This window comes from Biomphalaria glabrata, chromosome 5 (genome assembly GCF_947242115.1).
Source record: "Biomphalaria glabrata chromosome 5, xgBioGlab47.1, whole genome shotgun sequence".
Taxonomy (NCBI): domain Eukaryota; kingdom Metazoa; phylum Mollusca; class Gastropoda; family Planorbidae; genus Biomphalaria; species Biomphalaria glabrata.
In genome coordinates, this window is record NC_074715.1 from 24,655,636 (window position 1) to 24,679,080 (window position 23,445).

General features: G+C 31.5%; 2 protein-coding genes across 5 annotated transcripts; one reads left to right on the forward strand and one right to left on the reverse strand.

Moving 5' to 3' along the window:
* On the reverse strand, nucleotides 1–22,648 carry LOC106072886 (delta(24)-sterol reductase-like). The gene is made up of 9 exons (XM_013233334.2): nucleotides 22,045–22,648; nucleotides 12,368–12,523; nucleotides 11,082–11,187; nucleotides 7,913–8,031; nucleotides 5,598–5,861; nucleotides 4,691–4,831; nucleotides 4,270–4,467; nucleotides 3,767–3,945; nucleotides 1–1,816 (listed from the first exon to the last, which is right to left on the reverse strand). Exons 1-9 carry the CDS (start codon nucleotides 22,285–22,287, stop codon nucleotides 1,663–1,665), a joined length of 1,560 nt encoding a protein of 519 aa, XP_013088788.2. The 5' UTR covers nucleotides 22,288–22,648; the 3' UTR covers nucleotides 1–1,662.
* Nucleotides 15,810–20,265, forward strand: LOC129926246 (uncharacterized). 4 transcript variants are annotated; one of them, XR_008777873.1, is made up of 5 exons: nucleotides 15,810–17,118; nucleotides 18,245–19,544; nucleotides 19,663–19,727; nucleotides 19,883–19,964; nucleotides 20,072–20,265. XR_008777873.1 is itself a non-coding variant. In XM_056028888.1 (4 exons), exons 1-4 carry the CDS (start codon nucleotides 19,301–19,303, stop codon nucleotides 20,134–20,136), a joined length of 456 nt encoding a protein of 151 aa, XP_055884863.1. In that variant the 5' UTR covers nucleotides 17,567–19,300; the 3' UTR covers nucleotides 20,137–20,265. The 4 variants fall into 4 exon arrangements, 2 of the variants coding, with proteins under 2 accessions (XP_055884862.1, XP_055884863.1); XR_008777872.1 differs by having other exon boundaries at nucleotides 15,810–16,671; XM_056028888.1 differs by lacking the exon at nucleotides 15,810–17,118 and having other exon boundaries at nucleotides 17,567–19,544.
* Nucleotides 22,649–23,445: the final 797 nt, after the last annotated feature.

Below are 23,445 nucleotides of genomic sequence, written 5' to 3' on the forward strand. Positions count from 1 at the left end.
TAAGTGTAAACCATTTAATTTTCTTCCTATACAAGCAAAAAAACAAGTTGAATAAAAAAAAATTTCTCAAAATGTATAAAGACTCCAAAAATTAAATAACTCAGAATAAAACTTGTTAAGAGTGAAGTAGTTTGGGTTCATATAAAAACTTAGGACTACATACATATACACATTTTTCTGTATAAAATAATGATAGAAAACAACATATAAGACTTGGTAGCTATCTATAGGGCCTTAGGGGGCAAGTTCCACAAGTGATTGTCTGAATAGAACCAAAAGTTGCAAAATGTCCATCACTTTATTGTGTGACTATTTTCAGATAAGGTTTTTAATACACTTAGCCTATTTAGAAACAGTCACATCTAGATCTAGTGTTACTGTGTAGTACTAGTACATTCTTCATGTAGGGCCCAGCATATTTAGAAACAGTCACATCTAGATCTAGTGTTACTGTGTAGTACTAGTACATTCTTCATGTAGGGCCCAGCATATTTAGAAACAGTCACATCTAGATTTAGTGTTACAGTGTATTACTATTACATTTTTCATGTAGGGCCCCTAAGATCAAAAGTTTACAATTATGTAAGCATAAAGCATGTTAAAAAAAACAATTATACGTTTTAGATGTAACTGTTGATATTTGAGTTTGTATTACAGAACTAGTGTAGTAAAAAAAGGACTAAATAATTTGACCCATTGGCCCAACTTGACTAACCACCAGCCAGTATAAAATAAAAATACAATAATTTAGGCAACATAGAGCAATTGTGGTGGTAAGGGAAATAATTCTATCCAAAGTAAATACCAATACATTATGCACAGTTATATTTTCATACATTTGTACATCAACATTTTGTTTTAAACATTCAACAAACATAACTGTGAAATAATAACATTGGAAACATCTAAACAAAGCAGAGACTTTGACTGCAGGAAAATATTTTGGCTTGAAAGAAGATCATGTTTGATGATATTGTACTACATGGTGACACTGCAGACATTAGGAAATACTTGTTTTACATTGAAATCTTAGAATGCTAAGAAGTTGAATAGTAAAATGGAGACGGAATGAAATTGGACAATCCAACTTCAGGAATATTTGATATACTTTTATATTAACTCAATACAAGTCCTATATGATATTCTGCCAATTGAAATTGTTTTTTTTTTTCATTTTATTTTGGTTGCTATAAAATATCTATATTTCCCGTAAATAGTCCTGAGGTTGTATTTATTGATAAGTAAAGTAGAAAGTAATCCTTATATATGCTCGAAATATTTATTGAAAAGTCTAGGGTGGCCATGAAAATGTGGCAGCACTTTAAACAATATAGCAATTAAACAATTGATATATCTTTCACATCTAATAGATAAATATGGAATCTGTGTAACCTAAATGTACAAAAATATTCAAACATATGAAATAAATAAATCTTTGATCATTCCTGGCATACAATAAAATCAAAAGTTTTGTTAGAAAACACACACATATTAGCAAGCAACCTAAGACAATTACATCTGAAATATCATTATGGTTAAGCTCAGATGAAGGCTATGAATTGTTCATATTTGAAATAAAAAATTCAGCCAAAGTAATAAAGAGAGAAAAAAAAATGTCACGACGTTTAGCACAACTGTGTAACAAGCATTAAAAGTGACTCATTAAGTTCTAGCTTTGCGGTTGACTTTCTCATAAATCTCAGGGAATGCCTTTTCACAGTCCAGTTGTTTTCTCATTTTGTCATAGAGTGAGTGGTCAAACATGCTACGAAACTGTTCATGGGTTAGGTAGGAATCAGCATAGAGCATCTGAAAACTGGAACAATAAGAGTCATTAGGTTTAGCATCTACTGCAGTAAATAGGGGAGGGGGGGGGGATGTGACAAAAGTAATGTACACATTTTGTTCATCTTTATCCTTAAGTTCAAATGGGCCTGTATTAACTCTTTCTCTCCCAAGCGACAATAGTAGCGGCAATTTTTTCAGTAAAAATCGATTAAGTGACAATTGCCATCAGTGCAGTTAAACATCTTTGTTTCGTTCCTATTCTTGGTTAATAATTTTAAATGCTTATATTCTAAATCTTCGTGATTTCCGCTTGCAGAAGAGTTCATTGTTTACTTCCTTCAAAATGGTTTTAATATTACAGAGTGTTTTGAAAGTCGTCTTTTTGTGTGTGTGTTAAAATGGAAATGGAGCCTGGCCCATCTGGAGGTCGATCTACTAAAACTTGTAGATCTAAATTATAATCTGATCAACACGTAAGAGACCTTATTGATTCAGATGACAGTGATTTTGTTTTATCTTTTCAGTGATAGTGATAGTTCTAGTGTCAGTGTTAATTCTAGATCTGAATCTGATAGTTCATCAGCTGATGAACCTGCCACACCCCCTCCTAAAACTAGATGCATTAGCACAAAGAATACATCTAGATCTAGGCCTGTTTCAACAAGATGAAAAATGCAGAGATGGGTACTAAAACAGAAAGCAATTTTAGATTTATTCCTTTCATCTAGATCTACTTCAGCCAATGTAGCATATACAGGTGTCAACATGAAAATAATTCTGAGTCAACTGAGCTTGACTGTTTTTTTTACTCTACAAGATTCCGCAATTGTTGATAATCTTGTTGATACAACAAAGAGTTATGCAGTCTACATAATAAAAATAAACACTCCAGCACACATGACATCCATTTTTACATAATGGAAACCAGTTTCTAACTATGAAATGTATACATTTCTGGCCATGACTGCAATGATGGGATTAGACTTGTTGTTACGTGTCACACATCCATTTGGATTGTTTTAAATACCACAGTTAAAACATGGAAGTTGTTTTTTGTTCAGGCAAACATTATGTAAGTGGCAATGAATCACTTTTATTTGAAATATATCATGTGCAGTGTTATTATTTTCTTACTGGAACTTAATGTTGAAAGTTTTCTCATAAATTATCTATGGTGGTGACCTTGAATAATGTGCTTTAGTTTAGTACTTTATGAGTTTTTTATTGTTTATGGTTTTATTTCATGAAAATATGAATAAGGATTATAAAGCAATAACATTTTTATTAAGTTTGGAATAGAAAATATCTTCATATGTGACTTGGATTAAATGTTTGTCATCATTCGGTGAGTTTTCAGATTTTCATTTTTACTTTTCATAAAAAAAAAAAAAACAAAAAAAAAAAAACTTCAATTTATACACTTGATTTTGTAATATCTAAAAAGAACATTCATTTTCCTTTAATTCAATATCAAAAACATTACTCTATGACTGTAAATAAAAAAAGTTATACCATTTAAATTAAAACATGTTAGTGCACTACAATCGGATTAAATTAATAATTCCATCAGAACGTGGAAAATAATTACGGAGAGAAAAATCACAAGACTGAAAACAATCTTATTATTTTTAAGAGTTAAAGTTATCTTCACTTTTTAATAAGTCTCCAGACTCAAATTTAAACATGTTCCAGAATACAAATTGTTTCAAGTGTATGTCATGATAAAATTACCCTTGGTGAAAATGTTTAAACCATACACTTTTATAAGAAGGCATAGCTGGGCCTTTGAAGTAGAATCAAAACCATTACTACATCATCTATTCATTGGTACGAGGGACATTTTAATGTAAAATTCAAGGATTTGAAGCACAAGTATCTCTATACAAATACAATACATTGTAGCATTATACACAGTATTAATTAATGATAAATACTTTCTTCTGCATTATAAAAACAAAAAACAATACAAGTTAGTTACCCATCATGTTTAGCTACAAAATCTTCCAGTCGCTTTGTAGATGGAATAGTAGAGAAACCTGGAGCCTTGGGGGTGCCATAGGCACCTATGTCCATATACATTTCATTAGCATTGTGCTTTGGGTGGACCAGTCCAGGCTGGTGGAAAAGTTTGAATGGACATAGCCACAAAGGATAAAGCTGAAAACAAAAACAAGTTGCAATGAACAGCCTGATAACATATGGTGCAGTCAAAGCTGACTGAACACACAGCCAGAAAGGAAACAATGGTAATAGAATTGACAGACATATTACTTGATTTCTTTCCAATGCTTTTTATGATAGAATCTTATCAAGCAACTATTTTTAAAGGATTTTTTTAAAACTGCTGTACAGCCTATTAGATAAATATCAGTTCACATGTGACACAATAACCTTTTTAATTCTAATGGACACTTCTTTTCTTTGCGTTAGGGTCTCTGGATAATAACCCACCAGTTGTGCCTATTTGTATGTCCAACTTACATTGAGTTCTTGATGAAAAAAGTCCAACGAGTCAGCTAGGGTGCTAACAGGCACCAACATGTCCTGGAATACCTGGTACTTCTCATACATCTCTTTCACAGTCTCTCCCTGAGTAAGCTTCAATAGTGAGATCTTGGGGGGCACCATCCAGCCAAAAAGGTATCTGAACACAACATTGTTACCAAAGGGAATAATGTCCTGTGGATCCAATGACATAACATAACATAATGACATAAAATTATGATGAATGATAGATATAGATTGTAGACCTGTGTAATGGCAAAGACAATTTTTTTTTTTTAATCATAGTGACTGGACTATCACATGCTAGTTTACATGCAACAAGGTCAGATTTTGCAACTTTTCAAATTGCTGGTACTAACATATTTGAACATCTGATTTTTATAAAAATTAACATTACCTCTAATGTCCAAAAGATACTTCTAGTGTGTCTGTGATAGTAGTGTCTCAAAGGGATGTACTCTGTAAACTTTCCGTTACTTAATGCACCTTGGACATGTTTGTAGAACCAAGGTTTCCAGTAGTTGCCAATAGCATTGATCTGTCCGAGAACATAATAAGTTGAGGTTTATTCAGAAATATTATTGAAAAGCTTTAATATTTAATGGTTCACTCATAAAATGATTAACTATATTTCTTTTCATTGTTGATTATTCTGGAAATACATTTATTTTTACTACAAAGCTTATATCAACTTACTTTGCCAGCTTGTAAAGTTAAAAAGTTTATACACATTATTTCTCCCAAGCCCATTCTCATATCAAGTTGAAACTTTGCACAATTATTCATAGGCATAGACAAGACATGAATCAATAAGAAATAATTAACCAATAAATTAATTAATAACTGGTAATTAGTTATTTTTTTGATACTAAAAAAGGAAATTGATCAATCAGTATTAACAGATATGGCAAAATATGTTAAGGTTTCATACCCCTAGATGCACACCTTATTTCTCCCACACTCATTCTCGGATCAAGTTGAAACTTTAAACAATTATTTATATTGTACCTAACAAAACACGAATAAATAAAAAGATGAATAAGTCAATTATTTATTGATAATTTTCTTTGATATTGTATAAGGGAAATAACTTCATTACTGAGTGATATATTAAGTGCAGAGTTATTTCCCTCAGATAAGTTTTTTTTTAAAATATTTTGCTTGTTTTTAAATTGTGGTTTTATGATTTGATTTAAAGTATGTGTGAAACAGGGAATACAACAACTGCAGAAAGAAGAAAACAGTAAATATATATGTTGGGGAGTTTCACTCCAATTAGACTTAATTTAAGCAGCTAGTTCTACCTTATCCGGCTCAGCTTCATCTGTCATGTTGGCAGTCATAAAGACAGATTCTGTATGAGAATACACTAGAGCCTCAATAAAATCATTTTTGGAATAGATGTCCTCTCGCTGAAACAAGTTGACCAATTCCTGCTGGCTACGCACAGGAATGTAATCCATTTTCACAAATTTCTTGCATGGAATAATTTGAAGCTCTGCACTGACAAGAAAGCCAAGAGTTCCATGCGACCAGGGGACAGCATAAAATAAATCTGGATTCTCATCCTAAGAAAAGATAGAAAATAACGTAAGGATCAGTAATGTCCTAATATAAATAAATCTAAAAAATGAAATTTTTTAAATTGGTAGAAGCGGCTACGTGACAGTAAACTTCATCATTCTTATACTTTCTTATTTAGGTAATAAATAGCATCAACATTGTCACATTTGAGATAGTAAATAGGTCTTTTAGTTTATTACTAAATGCTTTATAATTTGGTGCAGGCAGCAAAGTGACATGTCTCCACCAATGTGAGCAATCATAACCCAAAATGAGAGAAAAACAAAGTCCTCCTTTATTATAGATTTTATCAATTGTGAGAGCTTATAATGTTTCATTGCTTTAGACACTTCAAACGAAAATCCTGCATAATCTACAATATGGTAATCTTGATAATGACCACTAATAATAATGATCATAAATTCTCCCACTTGTGGTGGATGATAAATTGCAAAAATTTAACCTATTCTTATGGAACTAAAGCCTAGGAGAACTTTAGAAGCCATTTTAAGATTAAAATCACAGCTTTTAAATTTGCCAAAAAAAAATAAAAAAAAATATGTTCTTATTATCTAATATGTGATTTCCTCCATAAACAAGTTCAACCTCACAAGAATCATTACAGCAACATCTAGTTAATATACTTCTGCTCATCTGTTCAAGATAACTTCATTGAAATTCCAAGAGAAAGGTTAGAAGCTAAAAGAAATACACTTTTTTTTTTTCGGTGACCGGTCATTTCATTCCCCAATTAAATATTTTTCTTTTTCATTGTTTAATTGTGTTGTTAAGGCTTCATACAGGCTAGCGCCACACTGAAGAACCTCCAAGGAAGAAATAAGCAACACAGGCAAAGAGAATAACAAACATTGTTCAGCAATATGAATCGATGGATCGTCTTCTGTACTTACATCGATAGCCTATTTATCTTATTGAGGTAGATGAACACAAAAACACATTTTTACATTACCTCTATACATGTATAATTTTTATAGTTTTTAATGGCATTTAATTTTTTATCTAATCTAACGTGTTACACTTTTTGTTATTTGAATAAAAAAAATGAATATATTAAATATTGTTCATTTCATGATTTTTACAATTACTATTTGTTAGATAAAATGATGATAAGATGATGAAAATATCAGGGGATAAAATGACCGGGGACCTTTTTTTCAATAGTTCTAAATAAAATGTGTATTATTGTAAAAAAAAACAACAACAAAAAAAACACCTTTATTTTGGATTAATAGAATAATCAATGACTGAAATAATTTTAATAAAAATTTAAGTAAAACCTATTATGGTAGAAAACTTTTATTCTTACATAGCTGTTAGCCTTATTCTCTGGTTTAACTGGTTATGATTCTAGCTGACACATTTCATGACCAGTTTAAGACAATAATAAACTAGAAGACTAAAATATCTCATTTAATAATTACTTTTTATTACAATAAATACACCTAAAGCATATTCAGTTCAAATTTAAGGATGGTTGGACATAGAAAAATCTGACAGCATTTAAATTGCCTAAATATCATGCTTTGCAAGTATTAATAAGAATTATATCATAAAACAAGGCAATGAGACCGATTTACTTGTCACAAATATTGCAGGGTTTAGTGAGAGAATAGCCCTTATTGTTAAAACTAGGCCATATTACTTCTCAAACATCAAGAATAGCTTCCTTGTGCTATCTACAGGGGGAGAAAAAAAGTTAATGACATTGTGTTTTGTCCTGATATGCTTTACATTTATTGATTTTTTTAAAATGGGTAAAGCAATACACAAAGACACGACATACAAAGGATTAAACATGATTTAACAGAGTACTGAAATGATACTATACATATACCATATTTTTTTTTTATTTTACTATCTGAACAAAACTTTCAAATTTAACAAGTAAATACAATATTGATTTGAAATAAGTCACCAAGTAAAAATTTAGAGTTCAAGATTCTGCACTTATGAACTTAAAACTATTATCAAATTGCTGTCACTTAGTTCATGATTGAATTCTGTGAAGTGATTTACTAGTGCTTTGAATAATTACCTTCGAACATTTGACCAGACTGCCGTCAGCAACAACCAGCTCATAGCTAATGCAGCACTGGTGAAATAATCCATAATTGTGAGAGGATGTCTCAATGCCCACACCCATGATCAGTCCCCCTAGAAGAAAACATTCAATAAGTTACACAACTGCTCAAAATGTTACAACCCATGCAGAAAAGCAAAAAATTTGAATTTTTGTTAGAAGGGAATTTAGACTTAAACCAGATGCAGTGGTTAGCTTGGCTAGATCTAGTGACATCTAGTTTTATAAAAGTAGTTTTTTTACAAGGTATGCAGACATTGGAAATATATTATCACATTTTGAAAGAATTCAGATTTTCTTCTATCAGACCATTCTTTGCAGAGTCAGCAATGAAAGCTTTGGCATCCTCTACAATCACTATTCACAAAAATTTGTAAGATTTTGTTTCAGAGATAATACTAACAAGTCATTGACCTTGTTTCTAATATAGAAGCTGGGCTATTGAGACTGCTGAATAGATAAACTCTGTTATAAGATAAAGTTATTTATTCTGGGCTCTGACGCTTGAAGTTGTTTAAGAAAACAAACAGATGTGTTGAAAGAGAGCATAAGGAATAACAAATTTTATGCTCTTTTTTTTCTGCATAAAATGCACATAAATTTGTGGTGCTTGACATCATAAAATGCCTAACCAGTATGAGATCTAAATTTTATAAAAGTCATATGAACTAGAAATAAACAATCAATCGATTCCTGATCAGTTTGAAGAGTAGAAATAAACTGACACATTGGAAGGAGCTACGCTTTATTTAGACCAGCAAGATCTAGTAAATATTTTAAATATTTGTGCGACAGCAATGAGTAAAAAAAACAAACAAACAAAAGATGATACTATCTTGTGGTAGATCTAATAAGAAAAGTCCAGTCCCAGGCATTGACGCACTGATTAGCAACACCTTTTTTTGGCAGGGGAAATGCATATTTTTAGATGTAAAACCATACTTGTACAAATATGCAAGATGCATTGATTGTTTTAAACTCTAATACTGATTGATGAATTAAAATTTAACAGTATTTATTAACAAACAGGCCTATCACAAACTAATCTGTGTAAGACATAAGGGTATGTATGTATGTAAGTAAGACACCACCAACTATAAAGGGTGTGTGTGGGATGGGTGATGTAGAATATGTAAATGAATATTTAACTAATGTAAATCTCTCAAAGGTAAAGTGCAATCTGGGTGGTATAGTTGGTAGATGTATGTATTTCAGACCATTAAATGATCATCTTCCTTTTATTTAATAGGCCATGGACGGCTTCTGCTCCTGGCATCTAGGGGTTGATACTGATAGTGGCAGTTTATAGCTGGAAGCTGAAGTGTTAAAGGTTAATATTTAGTGGCGTAGATTAACTTAAACTCTGCTGCAGGGTTTAAATGTTTCTAGTAGTCCAGCCCTGTAATTGAGGTTTTTCTCCACATAACCATATGAGCAAACTCATTACCCGGTTACCCATATAGTGGTGTGGCTTGAATTCCAGTCTCCTAATTAAGATGTAATACCATGTAAACAAACTCAGTTGCCTCTTAACGTGTGATCTCTTTGTGTCAACATGCTGACACTATGTTCATCCTGACAGGTCACCTGTCTTTCTATGAACTTAATGTGATGGGAGTTGTTTGTCTCTACCTCTGGAGATATACCCCCACAGCTAGACAGCTGCCTGGTCAACATGACGTAGTTGAGGAATAGAACATGTTAACTAACCCTTTTAAAGGTCAAGACAAACTAAGTAAAAAAAAAATGTGCCTGCTATTTATAATGTTAAGTTTCTTTTTTATTTATATTAACATACCTTGTCATTGAATAAAAGTTGTTTGTTGCATATTCATACAGTTTTAAGCATATTATTTTATTTTAAATAAAAAGGTTAATATATTCCATAACAAACATTAATCAAAACCACATTAATTAAAACCATGTCTACTTTATACATATATTAATAGAAATGTAGTACTAATGTGTACTTTTTACTACACGACCAACTATCCTGTAGCAATATTCGGCCAATTATGGCAGGATAGAGAAAAATGGCCAGAGCCGGAGGTACTATCCGGTGCATAGTATTTAATATGACTTTATTCATTTGAATCAATTTTTAAAAAAATCAGATTTGCATAACCTTTGTTAAATTAGAAACAAAATACAAGGTTGTCCATTATTTATTTTTGTAATAGACATTAATAAACCCATAAAGACCCCAGAAGAAAAACAACAGGAGTATTAATAGAGTTTATATACTGAGAAACTATGTTGGTTAGATACTTTGCTAATGTGCTCTACAAAAAAGATACTTTATGATTTTAGAAATTGAATTCAAGAGAGCATTTCATTGTTTTCAAGAATTATATATAAAAACTGCCAAACAGCCTAAAATAAAAAATGTGCATAAAAGGAATTGATTTATAAGAATTCCTTGTGCAATAGTTAGTATTTTAATTTACTTTATAATGACAAGAAAAGACACAAACCAAATAGAAAATAAATACCCAGCATAAAATGATAAAGTGTTATAAAACATTAACTTTGTACACAACACCCACTTCAGTTTAAGATAAGGAGAATTAATGGGCAGGTGGCCAAAGAAGAAGATTTAGCAGACTTTGGAGGTTTAACTAGCAGGTACTTGACTGTACATCACAGTTGGATAGATGTTTAGCAAGGAATTAAGGGATATTTAAGAGAGTGAAAAATAGCAATAACACAAGTTTCATTTGGTTAAGGGGATTTACAGGCTTAAAAAGAAAAAAAAAAGGGGGGGGGGGTGTCTTAGTCTGTTACAATTATTTAAAAAAAAAAAAGAATGCAAAATTGATTCTAAAATACTTTTTTTTCTCTCCTTTGGACATGCTACATAAAAATAATAATAAATACAAGTAAATAAAAGACAAATGAAGATAATTTCCATACTGATGTTTACCTCTACAGGAATGACTGCTATACTTTATATCAAAAGAAACATGATAGAAAAGTATTAGCAAAATAAAAAATGTAAAACCAAAAAAAAAAAAAAAAAGAAAGAGGTGGTTCTAGTATTATTTCTAGATGTTCTCATGTATTACAACTCAAATAAAATGTGTTTATAAGCATTAAACCTTAAAAAAAAAAGTTCTGTACAAACCAACAGTGAGGTCATCTAGTTCTGGTAAAACAGGAAGTGTCCACCCTAAAGGATTTAAACAAGCAGTCACCTGACCCATGGTTGCCAATGGTTCCACTCGGACTATCTGAAAATCAAAAGAACCAGACACTTCAAAAACACTGAATGCTAATTTTGATGTAGACAAAAAGTCAGTTATCATAAAAGAACTCCAATGAACTGTCTAAATTCAAAATAATCTAATTATCCTCCACCCAAAACTAAAATCGTGACAAACTAAGCAAAATTTATTAAGAGAAAAGCAAACAAGTTTTTGAAATGAATGAATTCATTTGGTAAATACCAGCTTTATATAGAAATATATATATTTTTTTATTGAATTCCTTTGATCACACTAATATAAGACAATAAAAGCAGGAACAAATTACTGATAGAAACATTCTACATGTACATTTTGAGTGAAACTTGTGTAAACTTTTTTCCCCCTATTTAATTTAAAATGTTTTGTTTGGTGTAATGCCCGTATTGTAAGACAAATTTCTTTATGTATAATAGAGATTATATATATCAAATCAGAAGGATAAAACAACATGCAGCACTTGCAACACATAACAAAAATATGCAGTTGAAAAGTAAATTGTACTGTATATGTATAGTATAGTCTTCAACATAAAACTTGCTGACAACTTGATTTCTAGAATGACATACATGAGCAAACAAAATCAAACATAAATGATGTCATTCTAGTTATTTATTGTCATTTTAGTCTAACTACCACATCAGAAAATATGCAGGATGTATTCAGATTTTCTGACTGAGAATCCAGAGTTTGAAAGAGATAGTAAATATAGCTAGTGTCTACTGATACAATTCAAGAATGAAAACAATTCTCAAAATGTTACTTACAAGCTGTCTAATGTTTGATATATAGAAGAGAATCATTCAAGCAGAAAACAGGATGTTTTTGAAAAACAAGACACATTTCTTTTTGAATTCAACAGTTCTATCATAACTACAAATGGTGGTGTATAATCCATACTAATAGAAATGAGTTAACTAACTTAAATATTATTGTACATATACATGAATTATCTTGAAGCTTGTTCTATCCCTATAGATCGCATTTCTTCAGCATGATTACCAAACATCAAATGTTTATGTACAATATATTTTGCTACTTGAGGAACAATGGGGTGCCTTGGCACAGTTAAAAACCTATTCATTAAAGGGGGAGGAATGTTGCGTAAACAAAAAGACTGAGTATTTTATGAATGTTCTAAAATCATAAACAAATACCCTAGCCTCACCTTTCTGTCTGTATCGACTTGCAAAATATCCATTAAGTTGACCTCAATGTTTTGCAAGCTATTTTTATAAAGTCCTCGTCTAAAGCTTATATTGGCCCATCCAGGTCTAGCTGTACACATACGAGATTTTCTACCACTTTGATTCCAGTTTCTGATCTAAAATGAAAACAGTTCAATTAGTAAAAATGACATTGTATACAAGCAGAAAAAATGCTGCCTACCCACAAAAGTTGACTAGAATATTGAGTGGAGGGCAATTCTAAATCTTATCTTCTTTAAACAACTAGGCAACCGCATTGAAAATATCACTAGTGAATTAAAGTTTAAAAAAAACGACACTATTTAATCCAATGGCCAGTGTTTTCAATATTTTTTCCTTTAATAAGTCTAGGTTTAAGTGATTTTATCTTAAAAGCATTGCAGAAAGAAATACTTCTTTAAAACCATAACAAAAAAAAATTTAAAAAAAATGTTTAAACAGAATGCTATTTAGGTTATAAATCAGACATCTAAATCATATCATCAGACTAGACCAGTGATGCCAAACTACGGTCCGTGGGTCAAGTCTGGCCTGTCATATGTTTTGAAATAATAATTAAAAGTAGAAATTTCATTCCCAATGTAATAACTCAAGTTTTCAATACCAGATATACAATTTTAATTTCTATGCTTCAAATTTGTTGTTCCATTGGTATTGTTTCATGAGTAGCCTAAATTCAATTTTGGTGTACTTTGCGGAAATGAAGTGGGTGGTCTTGGAATGCGTTCCCTGAGAAAAATGAGAGATCACTGTGTACACACATTTGCTTTGTTTCTCCTATAAAACAGTCCAATGAGGATACCCTTTGAACACACTTTTTATCTATCTCAAGTCAACAATATTTGAAATCTCTTTATTTATAAGTTTTGTTTCTTACCTAGGAACAGTCTGGACTGTTTGTCTAAGAGGTTTAGGATGTTCTAGGATTTTACATGTGATGCTCATTAGTGATACTGGTCTGTAATGTCCTGGGTCAGATTTTTCTCCTTCTTGAAATAGGGGAGTGATGTTAGCTTTTTCCCAGTCCCATTGGACTGTTTAACAGGAGAAACCCATTGGACGAAACAAAGCAAATAAATGTGTACACAGTGATCTTTTACTTTTCTCAGGGCACGCATCTAGCACTTCATTTCCGCTAGTGCTATTAGAGCATGGAATAGGTCGTCTGAGACAGCCAGGAAAACCATTGATGACTTAGCAGAATTTATGTCACTAGTTGACCGGCAGCGTAACATACGCTGCTATTTAGCAGGACCAGCCTTAGTTAGGCCATTGCAACCTATGCAACGGCAGTGGGCCCCGCACTTACATCGGCCCAACACTAATCCTAAGTGTAAATTATTAAATTAAACCATTTTGAAACTTATAACAGATTTTCCGCGGCCTCCTGATTTATCAGGAGCTCCTGGAAATCTCCTGAAATTGCAAAATATAAGAAAAAGTCCTGGAAATCTCTGTAAATTATTAAAATATTTTGAATACTCATAAATATTTCCCGAAAAATATAGACAAAAATTGTCCTTTTGGGGTCTTATTCAATATCATATGGAAAACGCCAATCCCACGCCATTATATGCAATACACGTAATTGTGGAATCTGGTGAAAGAAGATTCTCGCGCATCAAACTAATGAAGAATTACTTTGAGGTCAACAATTCTCGGAGATAGCTTGAAACATTTGGTAATTCTTTCTATTGAGCGTGATCTAGGTAAGAAATATAATTTTTATGATATATTATATACTGTACATGACTCTGCTAGATGCAAGGCTCGTAAAGTAATTGTGTACATAGTAAAGAATGAATAAAATGCAGAGATGAATTTATTTTCTAATACAAACTCTTAATTTTCACTTATTATCCGTATCAGTATTAATATTATCCGTATCCCCACCCAAACTTGGCCCCGCCAAATCCTTTCGCCCCACAATGGTTTGTCCTACCCTACTATTTAGTGACGGGTGAATACATATTAGATTACTTGTTTCTCCCCCCACCTTCTTTTTTTTTAAAAGGGGGGCGGGGGGGGGGGGGGGACTCTAGTACAACTTGCAGAAATAAAAGAGTGATCTTTCCATGACTTCTTGGTCGCAATGGTTAAGTCTACCCTGCTATTTAGTGACGAGTGAATAATACTTGCCCCCCCCCCTCTTTTTTTTTCCGCCACTAAAGTTATGTGGGGTAACTCTAGTCTGACTTTTAGAAATAAAAGAGTAATCTTTCCTTTACGTCATGGTGTCCAAACTGTTGAGCCATGAAGAGAATTATATATATTTATTGGTTGACATGCATGAAGCGTAGGAAGTAATCATCTTTTTTTTTAATTTATCAGATAAGAAAAGAAAATTTACATTTACTTGTACCTCTTCCTTACCTAAAATCAAGCACAGCCACAGACACAAGCTATCATGTACATGTATGTGCTTTAATCAACGTAATACCACAACCAAATTCATTTGCCCTTATCTGGTAAAATTGTCAAGATTATAGATCTAAGAAAGCAGTTCCAGTGAGTCATCAAATGTGAACATTTCTTTTAAAATTATTCAAAGGCTAAGGGCTCTCAGTATCATTTTAGATTAAATGATTAAATTAGAAGTCTGAAGGGGAGAATCAGTGGGATGTCATGATTACTGACATTTCATCAGACATCCTTATAAACCTATCTAGCTAGATGTATGTTTAATTTTATCAAATTAGTAAATAAAAAGAAAAATTAATGGAAGATGATGTAAGTATGATGACATCAGTATAGGCATAGATCAGTGAATGATTAAGTTTTAGGCCAGGACTCTTTTCCCCCTTGTTTTAATAAAATGTTGAGACTGCTAGATACAGATCTAGACCCTCTTTTTTTTTTTATTGTCAATGAAGTTGTTCCAGATTTCTGACCTACTTTTAAAGCTAAGCCACGTGGTGATTGAACAACAAAGAGGACAATGGCCATGTCATCCTATATTTCCATTGCTGTTGCTCTTCTATTTTTAAAATATATTGTACATTCATTTAAACATTTTAAAATATACAGAGTACATCAATGAAGTTCATGAATGTTCAAATAACTATAGATACCAATGTTTTAATAAAGGGACAAGAATGTTTGAGGATGGGTTTATCTGTGATATTTATTTTATGGTCCATGACAACCTTCAAAACATTGCTGATGATACATTCACATTATACAGAAGATGTTTTTACAAATGTTCTTGCAAGATAAAAAAAAAGGCTTGGTGTAAACTACCCAAACATATATATATATATATTTGGGATATAATATATATATATATAATGCATATTAGTTGAAACATATATATATATATATATATATATATTATATATTTGGGATATAATATATATATATATATATATATATATATATATATATATATATATATATATGAGTGTTTCTCCAGTACTGGTTACAACTAGGTGTTGGTTCACTAAAAAGTCCGTATTTCATAAGATTGTTATTCAAATGTGACAATTTGCATTACATTGCATTAAGAAATGGTTAATCTATAAATTTTGATATTTTGAGCTCATAAGGTGCTAGGGAAATATTGAAATTGTAAAAAATGTGTGAAATTACTACCCAAAATGGCAGCTTTTGATGTAACACGGAACACCATGGTATGATTGAATTAATATCGTACTAAAACCAAGGGGCATAAAACTTCCATCTTTGTTGGAATATGTTAACAAGATCCTCATATTTCAATGTCATTATTTAGTTTTTCTCAAGGTTATTAAAATATTGATTAAACACGGCCACAAAAAGGCGTTTGAGGCGCATCGCGATGTGTCCCACTTTATACGGAATTACAATCCTCTATGAATTGTAAACAAGAAATAAATAATATGCTCAACATTGCATTTCTGTTACAACAAGCATTAAAGATTTCTTTTAAAGTATTTTTTTTGTTAAAAGCTTTCTAAACATGCATAACGAGCTTAAAATAGGTCGAGGTGTCCCAGATGAAGCGCCTGTGCTGCGTGTGTTAAGAATGGGATTATTTTTCCCACAACACTACTTTTTATGAATGAGAGTTCTTTTGAGCATCACAGGTATTGTGTAGAACAAAAGAAGTGCCGTTTCCGCTGGAAATACTGGCGTAGTAATTAACAGGAGTACGTAAACAATAGCGTGTCCCACAATAAACCATTGATGCGCCTCAAGCGTCGACACGATCAATCGCCGGCAATCTTGCACAAAAACCTCATTTAATCTGTTTTTTGTGATCTTTTGTGAATCAACAACCCATCAGGTACGTAGATATTTCATTATTCTACTGAAATTTAAGCTTATTACAAATAAGTTTGATTGCAATATCCAAATCGAAGTGCTTTTTTTATTACGAGGTTACTAAATTTAACCATTCAATCATGACGTCACGTGAAGCGTCTTGAACACAATTTAGTCTTAAATCGTAAAGTTAATCAATTTTAAAGCCTGTTACTAAACAAAAAGTTTATATTTCTAAAACAATTATGTTGATGTAATAGTAGACGTGTGTAGCGATTTAAAATAATTAATTTGTTTTTATTTTGAGAAGTAAATTGGATTAGGCGTTGAGGCGCTCCTTGGGACCCCGTGCTGGTGTTTTCCATGCATAAATTATGGCGTCACATGTAGCGTCTAATGCGAGTTCAGGATTTGTTACGTTTTCTGTATTCATGGAAGTTTTAATTAAGATTAAATGATTTTAATATATGTAATAAACTATTTTCATAATTAATCATTTTAAATGAACATTTTTTGACATCTTTTATTTTATATTTTTTGTAATTTTACTTTACATCGTTTGGGGCGTTTCAGTGGACACTACTCCGTTTGTTTACAAATGGTGTCCTAGTTTGCGTCTGTTAAGTCCAAATAGATTTTAGTGATAGTTTGTTAAAGATTTTACAGTGTCAGATAATATTAGCTACATCTAAAAGAAATAAAGCGGTACTGTTTAAGAAATATTAAATAATTAAAATTTACTTATTACTGTAAATAAGATTTAGAACTATTAGATCTTTCGTTTGAGGCGCATCTCGGACACTTGTCTTTAAAACTTTAAAGAGCTTAACTCTAGATCTAGAAATCTAGACTGATTAGACCTCTAGACCTAAATCTAGATTTACTCTAGATTAACTCTAGATCTAGATCTAATTATGTAATTCATTATCTAGATTTACTCTAGATCTAGATCTAATTATGTAATTCATTATATTATAGCTAGATTTACTCTTGAGTCTTGATCTAGACCTAGAGTAGAGTAGAATAGTCTAGTGACAGTCTAGTCAGTCTAGATCTAATTCACTATCTAGATTTAGATCTAAACTAGATTATTAGATTAGAAATCATTAGATCTTTTATGAATCTAGACTAGTGACTCTAGACTAGATCATTTATGACTAGATTTAGAATCTAATTTTAGATTTAATAATATATTTTTCTTTAAATTGACCAGTATCTAGAAAAATATCTAGAGACTAGATCTATATTATAGACCTATTCTATATTAAAATGTAGATAGTATCTAAAACAAAGTTTGGTTTAACCTGCACTTAATTTCCATTGTATTGTTTATACAGTATATTCAATTATATTATATTCAGTTCTTTCAGTCTACCACTGAATGATTATAACTTAAGTTAATATAATTAACAGTACTAGTCCTATACTATTGATTGAGTCTATCCCTATCAAGCAATTATGGGCATTACTAGACTAGATTTAAATAATGCACCAATATATAATATATTATATGTTTATGAAATTTATTAGTAGGCCTATATTATATATAATAGATCTATTTATTTAGATACTTATACATTTTTTATAAATTACAGATTTCAGTAATGGAGTATCTGTTAGAGTTTCAAGGCGTCTACAAGCCAAGAAAGACTCTAAATTTACAAGCATCAAAGCCTGAGTCTCTAACACGTGTTGCTGTTTTAGAGCAGAGAGAAAAGGAAAGGTTGAGAAAAGCTGCATACAGGGCCTAGTTAAGCCCACATGAAAAAGCTTGGATAAACAGAAAACGCAAAGAAAGAAAACAGCAAGCTAATAGTCCACTTAATGTCATCTCAGCAGAGGTTGGTGAATCACTAGGTACTGGATTCCAGACTCCAGTGGCAAAAAGAATGGCTGTTTCAAGGGCTTTGATGAAATTGCCTAGGTCACCCAAGAAATATGCTGCAGTTTTTGATGGTCTCACACAAATATGCTCCCCAAGAAAAAGTAAAAGCTGTCCATGACATACGCTTTCTGCGCCTACCTGAGAGAAGAAAGCTCATCCTTCTAAACAACATTAAAGAAAGTATCAAAACCTAACTACACTCCACCAGCAAAAAAAAAAGTCAGATGTCTAGTGCTCATAGACAAGTACTCTGCAGTATCCTTAGTAAGTACAACAAACTCAGAGGTTGTGCTACTCATTTCTAACATTTGGTCAAGAAGTTTTATGTCCAAGTGCAAATCAGAACAAATTGCAAGAAAAAAAATGACGTGATTGCATTGCACAAAATGCCTTGGAAACAATATTCATTTTTTACAGTAGAGGGAACTGATCCCTCTCAATCATCTGTTAGTGCTCAAACAGGAAAACGTTTCATGCAAAAGCTACTTTACATAAGATGCAGTCTTGCTTATGTGAGTTGTGTTTGAAGATTTTTCTTTATATAGAGGGCATTAATAAATTTCTGATCAAAAAAGGACACAGAGAGCTGACATTAATAAATCCAGCTTCATCACTTGACTTAACTCTATGCCCAAGAACTAATGCCAATTGTTTTCATAAGCTGCAGTGCATTGAAAGATCATGTAGCAACTGTGGTGTGGATTTAATTAACAAGTATTGAGCCTTTAAAAAATTGCACAGATGAATTAGCAGAGTGGAGTATAGTATGTGGTCAAAGATGACGGATGAGTATGTTCAGAGTGATGGTACACTGCAAAAGGTATCAAAGTGGCGACCAGTAAATAAAGAAGGATCTTTTAATGACCTAGTGAGAGGTATTACACCTAACACTATTGCTTACAGAAATAGAAGCTGTTTCTGCTATCCATACAGAAATTCATATGGCAGTCAGTGCCTGCATGATGAAATATGTGGCTCTTGGAAGGTGTTCAAACTTCAGAAACAAAATGGTAAGTACTTGTATTTATTTATTTTTAAATAGCACTTTACAATTATCTGAGAAAAAAACATTATTCATTTTAAAATTACGTAATTGATTTCTAAATGAAATTGTTTCTTTTTCTTCAGTAGTGCAATCTCAGTCAAATCTTGAAGACTCTTTGGATGTCAGTCCCATATGCTCAAATTCAAAGGTAAAGAGCTTTTACATATAAACATTTTAAACATTTTCATTGAATCTTATGTTACCTGTATTGTATAAGTTGTTTTTTAATAATATACCTTGCTAAATAATTTTAGACTCATTTTAGAAATTAAGTATTTCAGCCCCATGTTGTTGTTTTTTCAGGCCCAAACAATTTTCTTCACTCATCAAAAGTACATTGTAAATAGCTGTGTGATTGTCAAGTATGGGGAAATATTCTATCCAGGTATAATTTTTTGCACTGTGTACCTTTTAATTTCAATAAACAAGTTCAAAGTATGTTTTAGATTGAAGTATTAACTTTTCAACATTGCTGGTAATTTTTTCTAACAGGAGTTGTGATAGAAGTCCTGGATGATCAGCGCAGAAATAATTTTTTAAAAAGGCACAGAAATTAAAGAAATATAGGACATACAGTTAGTGTATGCAGACAGGATTGTTACTGAAGTGATGTTGATACCAAGGCAATAGTTTGAGAGTGGAATGTTTTGATTTCTGAATTTGTCAAATAAAATTTGTGTACAGTTTTATGTGTTTTCTTTTCTTTCTTTTTTTTTTCAAACCTTTTTCTGTGTGTTAAAACTAACAAAAGATATAAAATATATATTTGTCAATAATTAAAAATAATAATGATCATTCACTTGTGCACAGATAAGACAAAAATATAAACTTATAAACATTATTTTAAAAAATGGTGTCCCATGAAGCACCCGCGACATTTTGTGAAATTAAAGCAGCATTTTTACAAATGGGTACTATATGACTAGAATAGTGAACTTAATAACAAGTCTAATGGATCACTTTAGTGCAAAAATAAAATAATTTCTATATTCTCACAGAATATCTTTTAAAAAAACTTTAACTTGTAGTGTCACAGGTGCTACGGTGTCCCAAATTTTGAATTGAGCTCAAATCCACTTTTTCTATGCAAAAGCATAAATTTCAGTATCTAAAGACTAATATCAATAAAGACAGTTATATTATGCTAAAATACAATGAATTTATCAATTGGTCGTTGTTAAATTATCAAGTGGTGTCCCGGTGATGCACCTGTGACGCAAAAGGGGGTACCCCTTGAATAGACACTGCTGTCAAAATCTACATCTTGCAATTCATTTTCTATTGATAAATTCTTAAAGTGAACTGGTTGAAGAAGTGAATACAGTTGAAATGAAACCAAAAACTTCAACTTTAATTTTTAGCATAATGTGACACTTTTTGGCACCAGTACTGGAGAAACACTCATATATAATGCATATTAGTTGAAACATTGTTATACGGTTATTTTCATAAACTTTAGCTATTTTATAAAGTTATGTATTTCATATGTACCGGTAGTTCCAGGGATACATTATAATGCCCATTGATGACATTAAGAATTATCAAAATGTGCCTTGGATACATGATATATTATTTCTTCTTAAAGTTCTTGCATTTTTAAGAAATTCAATGAGTTACTTTATATAAAGTGTTACTGTAAAGTTGACGAAATAGATATAGATCCATTTTTACTAGTAACCAACAATGAAAGGGCGGGGTAAGACACATACATATGACATTTGGCCTGTGTAAGACTAGTAAGAGTAGATCTAGAAGTATCTTTAACTATCAGATACATGTGTTATTTGTTCGCAAGACAACTCGACTTATGCCTATTACGCACAAAAAAACAACAACATGGCAGTATTTTCATCTTTAATAGCAACTAGTCGACATATGACTACACACTAGATTAGCCCTAGAGCTATCTGACGTATTCAATACACACTAGTCTGCTGTCCAACTTTTAGTGTTCTACTCAAGTTGAGTCAAGTTCAAGCTTGTTTACTTTTGGGCAGAGAGGGATGGGGTGGATGAAAGTGTTACATTTTTTTCTGGGGTTGGTTACCCGAATGCTAAGAACTTATAAGTGCAATTAGTTTAGATTAAGAAATCTAGATCTCAGTATGGCAGACTATAGGCCAACACTTCATTTCCTTCTATCAATGGTTTAACTATATGTTTTAGTTGAAAACTTTTAAAAAAATGGATCTCTAGTTTCTCCTGTTATTAACAAATAATAGTTTGGCGCTAAATATTGACTAAATACGCTTCACTGCGGCTTCAGATTCAATCTAAACTAACTGTAACTAAGCACTTCACGCCATATAAACACAACCACCACACCTCATTGAAATTGAATGAAAATAAATGAGTAACACCAGTAATAAATTAATAAAATGTAAATTTTATGTAAAATTAAATTAAAATGTAAGTAAAAGTTCAATTTGTAAAATAAAAATTCTAAAGTCTAGAAATGCATATACCTGCTCTTGAACATATTTGACACGTTTGTCATGGTGTTGGGGTGCTGAACTAAGAGCAAATACAATCTTGGCTCTTAAATACATTACAGCATCGTAAACTACTGAAACTGGTAATAGAAACAGGCATACAAAAATCCATCGATAGTGAATAATTATATACTCCAGCCCTCGGTACCTTAGCCAGGATAACGACAGCAAAGCTGGTACAATACAGTACACTACAACATTAAACGAAAGATCCATTTTGATAACTGTGTAGACTAAAGTTGTTTGACTTTATTTAGTACGTCTTAACCGACTCAATGAGTATTAGACTAGTTTCGCAGCTAGACTTCATAAATGAATTGATATTATAGATTTATCCATCAACCAGTAAGACTTGCCGAGTCCGGCCCGGCTTTAGTGTTGCCAGACTGGACAGCTGCCAGGTATTTGGTACAAGTAAATTTATAAAACTAAAAGGAGGAGATAATCATTTCTACTATTCACAAAATGAAATGATTAAAATTATTAAACATTCCTAGTCTACACCATGAAGTCTATGTACACCATACTATGATTTGGTTTCCTGCATAGAGGTAGATCTATATCTAGGCTACTTTGGTTATAAACATTTTAAGAAGTTGGTATTTTTATATAGATCTATATCTCACTATAGACTATATATAGATCTAGATAAGTGGTTCCCAAACTTTTTTGTCTCGTAGACCCCCTGTCTCGTTTTCCAGTTTTCGGTAGACCCCCTGCTTATCTAACTATACATTTTTTTAAAAATTCATCAACTTCAAATGTGTTGTTTTCATTGATGTCTAAGTCTTATGTATTTGATAATGAAATTTAAATTAAAATGAAGCAAAATAAAATTAAATATGTATTATATGTAATCACACTCGTTAACGGTTGACCACAGAAACTGATGACCTTTACATCATCAGTACTATTACTATATGTAATCAATAAATTTTAAAAAAGGGTTTGCTTTGATAATAAAAATTTTAATATTGATATTATGATCAATATGTTTAATATTGAAACTTTTAGGAAGTGATGCCCATTATTTTTTTTTTATATAAAAAGATTGGAAACCTTGCCAAAACCTTTTACCACTAGATATGAAGATAAAAAAACAATTTAACATTTTTTTATATTTTATAATATCTAGTAATCTTTTCTGAAGCAAGAAGAGCTTATACCCTTTTTTAAAATTATAGTTTAAGCTTTTCATTAGTATTTATTTCCAGGAGTTCTTATTGTAATGCTACATCCGTCTCTTTAACATCATCAGAATGGTTGATTATCCATTGAGGTATTATCATATTCAGAATACCCAAAACCTTATTTGAGAATAAAAATAGAGGGCATTTAAATTGTTAATAAAAGTCAAAACAGTTTCCTGATTGA